This window comes from Colias philodice, chromosome 12, assembly GCF_061535455.1.
Source record: "Colias philodice isolate Cphi_HAF_F1 chromosome 12, ilColPhil1 Martin Lab GWU primary, whole genome shotgun sequence".
NCBI lineage: Eukaryota > Metazoa > Arthropoda > Insecta > Lepidoptera > Pieridae > Colias > Colias philodice.
Window position 1 is genome coordinate 2,796,008 of NC_143097.1, and position 9,420 is coordinate 2,805,427.

The 9,420-nt window shown below is 32.7% G+C and overlaps 1 protein-coding gene across 1 annotated transcript; it reads right to left on the reverse strand.

Moving 5' to 3' along the window:
* Positions 1-5,031: 5,031 nt before the first annotated feature.
* LOC149483838 (protein ZBED8L-like) lies at positions 5,032-6,633 on the reverse strand. Its single transcript, XM_089701909.1, has 2 exons — positions 6,338-6,633; positions 5,032-6,073 (listed from the first exon to the last, which is right to left on the reverse strand). Exons 1-2 carry the CDS (start codon positions 6,631-6,633, stop codon positions 5,032-5,034), a joined length of 1,338 nt encoding a protein of 445 aa, XP_089558035.1.
* Positions 6,634-9,420: the final 2,787 nt, after the last annotated feature.

Consider the following 9,420-nt stretch of genomic DNA (forward strand, 5'->3'; position numbering starts at 1 on the left):
GACGTGTAAAGTACAATAAGACATATTTTATCAAAATTGGTTCATCCATTTATTGGATATAGGTATAAAAGTGGGAATAAAAAAATGAATTTTGTCAAATTGGGTATATTTGACAGTGGCATATCAAATGAAAGGGCATGACATGACGTGAGAAATATAATGAGGCATCTAGGTATTTAATCAAAATCGGTTCATCCATTTATTGGATTATAGCGGTAAAAGTGGGAATGAATAATCGAATGTGTATAAATTTATAAAGAATAGAAAAAATTCGATCACGAGGCGGGACTCGAACCCGCATCCTTCGCGCCATTCCGGGGCGGATGCCTGACCAACTCAGCCACTCGTGACCCGCCAGAGCAATCGAATTTATTCTATTCTTTCAGTTTTATGTGTCTGAAGGGACACACCGCGCGCCATCTATTGAGATGATTAACAACCATTTAATAATTTAATAATCGAATGTGGTCAAATAATATATATATAATAGTCATGTTTTATCAAAATCGGTTCATCTGTTTATTACATATAGGGCACCTTAGGGGTGATAAAGTGGGGATAAATAATCCAAATGGAGCACCAAACGAAAGGATATGACGTGTACATATAGGTACAATTAGACATGGTTTACATCAAAATCGGTTCTGCCATTTATTATGGGTGAAAGGGAAAAGTTGAAAGTCTGTGAAAGTAGAAGGATATGGGAGCGGGAGGATAGCCATACCCTGGAAATTTTGAACTCTTTTGTACCTAAGTTTTTTTAGCTCAGTTTAGTAATAAATTTTACTAACAGTTATTTTGTGTTATTATTTATTTTATTTCTTAACTGTAAAATAATCTGTAAATACTTATAATTTAGTTGTTTATGGTAGTACGTGTTTCAAGACGTGTTTACTCAATAATTGTGTGTTAATTAGTAACTACTATGCAGTCACTATTCCACGCGGACGAAGTCGCGGGCACAGCTAGTTAATAATAAAGTATAAAATACTATCCTTACCTAATAAATCGTAGTAGAACGCGTAGAAAGAATTATTATAAAAGTGAAAAAGAAATGTATATTCGCTAACAAAAGAGACGCGCCCAAATCTCAACACAGGACAAGCCATTCATCATTATTATATCGGACACTTTTTGAAGCATTTTATGCCCACAACTAATTACAGTTATTAAAAAATGAACTTTTTTACAATATATAAAAAGCGCATTTTGCTATGACAATAAAATTATAAATTATTTTGCGGAGCTTTTCAATGCATTTATGAAACAAAGAGGTTTTAATACATTTTTGTTGCATATTGTTGGGTTTTATAATAAAAAGTTTCGTGATAATTATGTTTTATAAAGAATTTTTTTATAATCATTCTGTGTCGTTATTCAACTGTTTTAATTTATTAAAATAAAATTATATCATTTAAAAATCCATCTCTCTTTTAGTTGTTCATATTGTTAAAGACTGGCGTAGTTCATATTTGTATCTCTCTTCAATATATTTTACAGTATAGAAGGATATTTATTCGTGACAACAGTACGTTCCGGATACATCATGCACTAAAGAAACAAAATGACGATTGACGAATAACTCTATGATATAAGTAACTTATTTTATTTTCCATCAAAACTTAATCATTGCTTATTATATAGTAACATCAATCCTACAGCCCTTACACAGCTCAACCAAAAAGCCCTTTAAATAAATTGTATATAAGTGCACTCAATGCATGACAAACATACATCAAACTTGCATGACCATGTACCGACTGTTTATCAATCACTCTCACTCAATAACCGAGGCTTACACCGACTTATATTGTAGTGGTCTCAAGCTCTTCATTCCCTTTGATCGATTGCGTAAGCTTGTTTGCAAATATTTAGCAAAGGGATAATGTAATGATTGCTTAATGGTTCAGGATTAAGATGGTTTTGAATCTTTATCGATGTATCGTATATTGTATCTAGAGGTTAATTAATAAATCACGTTTTTAAAATGGAAACATTTCGATATGTAACTGTTTATAGTAAAGTAAAATGTTTTAAATTGATGAAAAGATATTATTTTGTGTTTTCCTCCATATTCGATAACTTCCATTGTGTTTCTTTTGTTTTATTCTTGAAAGATTGAATAAAGAAACATTTTGAAATATAGAGTCTCTTTCTTTCGATCGTTAATTTTTATTTATATCCTTAGTATTTATAATTCTTAATTAGGTATAATCAATCGATATTCATTGAGAAGCATGTGCGAAGCACTACTGTTACATGAGTGAACTCAATTCTCCCCTTGGAATAACGGTATCTATGTATTATACAACTTGTTAAATACATAACAAAAAATATTGCATACAATATGCAGTTAATTGTTCTTGATGTACATAAAACATACACACATTAACCATTATTCATTTTCAAAAAGGCTAAATTCGATTACCATAAATGAAGCTATAAATACAGGTAACGTTAATAAAATAAACAACGAACGAAAAAAATATGAAAAACGTGAATATTCACCCTCTAAAGGACAACAGCTCATTACGATACAGAATCTATTAATTAATGCTATCTTTTTACAATGTATTATAAACAAAATATAAAAAGCTTAATGCGTACTCGTTTTCCATATTACCTTTCGAATGCAACTTTACAAATATGTACCGACAGGCGTATCTAAAGCCTAAACAAACCTCTTAACAAGTTTTTCATAATGAGAAGTGACAGACTGTATAGAAAATTTCTCATCAAACCGTGCATAAAATGCCAGTGCAGAACACTGCGAACCATTAATTATATACGCCCATACAAGGGCCGTAGTGCTTGTCTACTACGAGAAATGACTACAGTGAAAACTACAAACCTTCGGACACGTTACACACTAATTTCAGCTTTATTTTTGACGCAGTAAAATATCTAATTGCATTCGCGACACGTCACAAGAACTATACTTGGATGACCGCCGTGGGAAAAGGCTGTTGTAACACGTTGAAAACGCTCGATTTGAGGAATGGACGATTTTGAATTGTAAATGTTTGGGTATAAGATTTAATTTGCTGTGATATGTAGTGGGCCCTTTGGACAATTATATGGAAAGTGTTTGTTTACAAGTCACAATTTCGAGACCGTAGGCCGCGCCCTTAAATTCTTTTGACGTAGAAACCAATGCTAATTATGGAATCTCGCGTTGTTAACGGTTATTTTAACTATCGTCAATAATTACGGCGTAAATTATAATGATATGGTATACAATAGTGTTTTTATAATCGGGTCAGAATTTAGATGTCAATGAAAAGTTGGTTGTTAGTACCTATATTGATTAGGTATAGCAATGAACTTACGGTCAAGAAAAGAGTTATTTTGTAAAAACTGATATTCTTCTAATACACTCAATAAATATTAAAAAAATACCTACTTGATTTGAGGACCCTTTTATAAAATTAACTTGGTTCATGACAGTAGATACGAAGATATTCGTATCTTAATAGAGTAACCAATTACCAAAATTACGTAAACCATTATGACATAATATACCTACATATAGAGGAGAGATAGAGGTGCTCTATCCCTTGAAATGTTACTGTAGTTAACAAAAAACAAAACAAAATTCATCACGATCGACGCAGCATTTCCACGTAGACATAGTTCGAAAAAAATTAATTCGAATCTAAGAATCGTGAGCTCGGTTACCGGGAAACTATCTCATGGAACTAAAACAATAAGAATATAATAACAATGTTGGATAAATATGTTCAGGTTCTATGACGGGATAGGCTTTGATGAGGTTTAATTTGTTGAATGTAATTAGGAAACAGAAATTATTACCTACGTATTTTTTTTAAAGGCAAGGCAACACAACATTTGCGAATTTGAGTTTCAGGTCCAATATAAAAGATACCTACATACTTACCGACGTAATACACATATTGAAAGCACAGGTTATTTAAAGCTAATCAAATAAATAATACGTATATTATCAATAAACCTAAATAAAAGAACAGCTATGGTGAGAAAATGCATAATAGTTTTAAAATATTTTTTGTCCGAACTCTATTATAAGTTTAAGTAGGTTTTTCATATCAATGAATACAAATTTCAAGAATTATGTTAATCAATGTATAAAATAATAGTCAATGTATAAAAATCCACTTCACAAACTGGTTATACTTTGAGAGTGGAAACAACAATATCCCGGAGCTAAACTCAGATTTAACTAAGCGTTAAATAATAAACCATAGGCTGCATTTTTATTACACAAAAAGTAATTAAGTAAATTGACCTAACACTTTAATAACTAAATTTGGAACACAACTAGTTATTTATATCACGGTGAAATTATAGCACAAAGAAATTTTAATGGGCCGTTGAAAACTGTTATTCAATCCACATATATTGCCCACCCATTTGAGCTTCTATAATCAGGCCATAAGTGTCATTTTCCTGTGCACAATTTTTAATTTATAAGTACGTTTTAATTACTTGTGTTTTCAATTACGGTTCCGGCTCGCAATTATGTATCCGCTGCGAAGAAATTGTTTCAAATACAAACTATTAATTGTTTAATTGATTTAATAGGTATGATGAGAGCTTTTAAATTATTTCGGCTGAGAGCTTTTAAATTATAGTGAGATTATGATAATTAAATATTTTTTAATCGATTTTGATACCGTTAATTTAACGTTAGTATATGCTCTTAATTCAATTTTGTAATCAATTTTGTAGAAACTATTAAAATATTCTAAATTTATAGATATTGTTTTGACACGACGCCGACGCACAGGTTCGTCATTTTTTTTTAATGTTGGGTATACTTACCTCTATGACAGGGGTTCCCAACCTTTTTTTGTCTACTGCCCACTTTAAGAATAAATTATTTTTTAACGCCCCCCTTTTTAAACATACTTAAAAACCGCTAAGTACTTATAACTGATTATTGAAACACAACTTTATAGTATCTTTTATTGAAAATAAAACAAACAAATAAAACAGACAGAGTATCTTTTATTGAAAATAAAACAAACATAATCAATTCTTATATAAAAACTAATATGAAGGTTGAATCTGATGCTGTTCAATAAGTTTGTTGATATCAGGTTCCAATTTACTCAAAAACAGCCGCAAGTCACCACGTTCGGTAACACGCAAACGATTTCTCTTTTTAGTAAGCAGCGTTGCCACAGCACTAAATCCACGTTCACACAAATATGACGATGGGAATGCTATCAAGAATCGTTGAACAATTGACCACAATCCAGGGTACAATTGCGGGATCGGTTTTTGTAGCCAAAATTCTTGATATCCATTTTTGAACTTGATTTTTGTTTCTTCGTTTGTTGTCAATTCTATAAGTTCTTCTTCCACCTGAGGTGACATTGCTGTGTTGACATTTGAAAGCGGATCCAACACCCAGTCTGGTATTTCCAAGTTTAAAATGTCCTGGTATCGTTCGGTGAAGTCAATGTGGAGGTTTTCCAAATGTTGGCAGTAGGCAAACAAGTCGTCGTTACTGCAGAATACTGATAAATTCGGAAAATTGTGAAACTCACGTCTGCCCATATTCTTTTTGTGCAGAAGCAGTTTGGCTGCAAAAGCAGCAACGACATTTTTTGTTTTAATTAAATTTAGTCCATCGCCTTGCAGTTGGAGGTTCATGTCGTTGAACAATTTATACAGGTCTGTCATGTAAGCTATATCATTCTTTGATGTTATGAGCTTGTTGCGCAGTTCTGTATCTTTAGTTTCCAAGAACTCTATCACAGAGTCAAACAGGTTGTAAAATCGAATCAGACAATTGCCTCTTGACAGCCAACGAACTTCAGTATGAAGCAACAAACGGTTGAAATCTTCGTCATTAGTAGCACAAAGCTGATGAAATAATCTATCATTCAAAGAGCTGCTACGGATTTTATTGACTGCTTTGATGACATATTGCAGTGATTGAAATAGTCGTTCACGTATTTTCTCATCTTTAATAAACCTCCCGTAAGATAGCAACAACGCTTCATTAGTTGGTAAAGTGGACTCATCGAGCTGAATTGAGAATTGACTAGTCCTCAGATGATTGCACAATGATTCTTCAATTGTTCTTCAATGTTTTCAGCCATTTCATCAATTCGTCTTTGCACAGAATTATTACTCAAAGGAATTTTTCTGATAATATCTGCGGCCGGTTTATGAAGCACAGTAGTTATTACTCCTTTTATTGCTGGCAAAATTAACTCTTCTCCGATGTTGTGTGGTTTGCCTTTTGACCACCGAGCGGCCCGATCGGGCCACGACACAATAGATTTTCTATTGTGTCTGTGATTCCGGGGGCTGAGGCATTGCAATTAACAAAGAGATATTGTACGAAGCTCGAAGTCCGTCGTCATCTTGCTTAGCAGCCGCCGAAAATAGTTTTGATACACTTGGCTGAGTATTATGCTTCTTCTCTAGGTCTTGAAAATATGCTACATTCTTGTCATTCTTATCTGGATGCATTTTATTCAAATGATCTTGCAGTCTTGAAGGCTTCATTGCTTCGTTCGAAAATGTTTTTAGACATAGAAGACACAAAGGCGACGACGGGTTTGTGGGATTTTCAATAAATCCGAATTTAATATATTCCGCAGAGTATTGCCGTCTCTTCTTTTTTACTTCCGACATTGTTTTGTTTTGAGAAATACGTAAATGTTGAAATCAAGTACTGCTTAGGTATCTATTATGCGCGAAACCGCAAATGAAAATAAAATAAATTTACGTCGTTTATATAGGATTGCATAAGCAGCACGCACCAACAGGAATAAGACAAACGTGCATAAACTCGTTTATCTCATTCGACGCCCAATCGTACTCGACAAGCAGGAACAAGTATTATAGAACCAGCCGATTGATACAGGAATGTACAAATTGGATTATTTAACAAAAACTTGTTAAACAACTTACTTGCAAAACATGATTGCCCGCGGTCTATTATATCGAACCGAGTTTGAGCTATATCTTAATTAATATTAGTTGATGTTCACAAGATGTCGACTCTCGAAGTCGAGAGCTCAGTCGGTGTCTAAGAGTCTTCCTAGCTAGGTAGATGAAATTATAAATCGACCCCAAAGCCCTACACAACGCCCCCTTTTTTTTCTGTGTCTCTTACCGCCCCCCTTTAGGCCTGCAGCGCCCACAAGGGGGCGTTATCGCCCACGTTGGGAAAGACTGCTCTATGATATACAGAGCATTTTTCATTAAAGAAATTAATAATTTTTTTTCTTAATGTCTCTCATAATTACCAAACGAAAAATATTTTGATGTTTTTGTTCTTTGGTTGGGTTTTGAATCTTTCTTTATTTCTATATTTTATTTATACTTGTATTATACTAAACTATAATATTAACCACGAATACGGTTTTAAATAATCGTATTTCATTCAATAAAGATGGCATATTGTATTGAATCCTTCGTTAATAAGTCAAACTCGCACCTGACCGGTTTATATGAACGTGGATCACAACATATGACATCATAACATATGAATCATTTCATTAGTACAGTCAAGAAGATATTTATGTTTATAACAACAACATATTATTTCGTATAGTATATTATAATAATACACAGTATACTATACGAAATAATATATTCATAATGTAAGTCGTATACCTAATTACCTACGTTACCTATTCGATCAAGTTTGCGCGTTATTTTGATTATCTTTAAAAATATAGAATTTCACATTGACTGAATTGAATAATTTTAAACGTGAAACAATTGAGCAACTTTGTTTTCATTTCTTTTATTTTTTATTCGGAACTCTCAGTACTGATTAGGTCAAAGAAGAACGAAGAATTTTGTTTTGTTAGATCTTTATTACCCACTGGACAAGATCACCGATGGTAGATTCAAAATTTTGATCGATCATACGTACAACCATGAGCATTAAACAACCGCTTTTAAAACGATAAATAGCTATGATGTAAAAAGATGTTGTTTTATTCTTCCTGATACGGTGTTTGAACGTAACATTTGCATGTATTAAAACCACAGAAAAATCAGAAATCATTTCTCAATACACACGTGTTTCTATTCCTCAATATGCACGATATTTCATAGCATAAACTGTAGCAAAACAGATATTTCTCTGTTGAAACGGATGTCCATACGAACAAATCTGTCATCGTTTTTTTTTTAATAAGAACTAAGGCACATACATAATCCCGTTCTTGGATGGATGTTGCCATTCGACTGAAAGGGCATTATGGAGGCACAGACGGAACTCAAAGTGATTTTTTTGTGCTGTGTGTGTGGGTTAGAGTGTAGATGTCTAAGTTTAGAGTAGAGGCGATTAACAACAATTTGATGGCATCGCAAATTTCTCTAAATTAGTGTAAACAAAGAACAGGCAACTACTAATTAAAAAAAGAGTAAAATTGGCACCTAATATTCGGTAATCGACTTTTTACTTCTTATGTAGGTACCTACTTACATGAAGAATGTAATCAATTTTGCGCAGACAAATAAAATTAATTAAAAAAGGAATTAAAACGTCAATATTGTAAGTTAGGAAATGGTTTGGCAGAAACTGTTACTGACATTCTTTGATAAATAAACTAAGTAATTTTATATGTTATCTAGTATCTACGCTTCTTATGTTCTAGGCTTTGAATTGATATTCTTACTAATAGGCCAGTGGAAATTAACATTAAATTCGCAAAGCACGATGTAGATTTGAATTTTTGGTATGTTGTTTGGATCAGTTAGGGTGATGTAAATCCCAATTTGCAACTTCGAAAAAGTTGTGCTCGCTGCGCACCACGTGATAAACTGCGAAAATTTTGGACTTTTTTCACTTTTTGCTCTAAAAGTCATAAACTATGCGTTTCCGACAAGTATGATTCAGTACATAAATTAAGGTTATTAAATTTGCAACAATTTAAGCCTAACCGCAGCTCTCTAAACCTTATAACGACTAAACTGTGGCCATTCGAAGATGGTTCATTTTTCCCGAAATATTGAAATTTTTAGTTTTGCTCCCGTTTGAAGCAAAATATTGGCAAAAACCGCTCGTTCTATGAGAAGTTCGTATAATAAAGTTGTAGTGCATTTAATTTTCTTTCATAAGAGCATAGAACAAAGTCTGTGAGACAAATATTTCACACACAATATCTGAAAAACAAAAAGAAGGTAGAAATAGATTTTTAAAGAATTGAAACTGAGAGCATATAAAATCATAAAAAGAATAATACTTTTTCATTTGCAGGATAGGTAATTAACAAAATTACAAAATTTGGGAAAGTAGGAAAAAAGATTATACGCAAATAATAAACTGCGAAAATTTTGGACTTTTTTCACTTTTTGCTCTAAAAGTCATAAACTATGCGTTTCCGACAAGTATCATTCAGTACATAAATTAAGGTTATTAAATTTGCAACAATTTAAGCCTAACCACAGCTCTCTACACCT

Excerpts from the sequence above, each read along its gene's own strand:
- LOC149483838 (XM_089701909.1), bottom strand. The coding sequence starts at position 6,633 with ATGTCGGAAGTAAAAAAGAAGAGACGGCAATACTCTGCGGAATATATT. Across the intron at positions 6,074-6,337 it reads GACGACGGACTTCGAGCTTC|AACAATTGAAGAATCATTGT; the intron begins GTACAATATCTC and ends AAAACATTGAAG.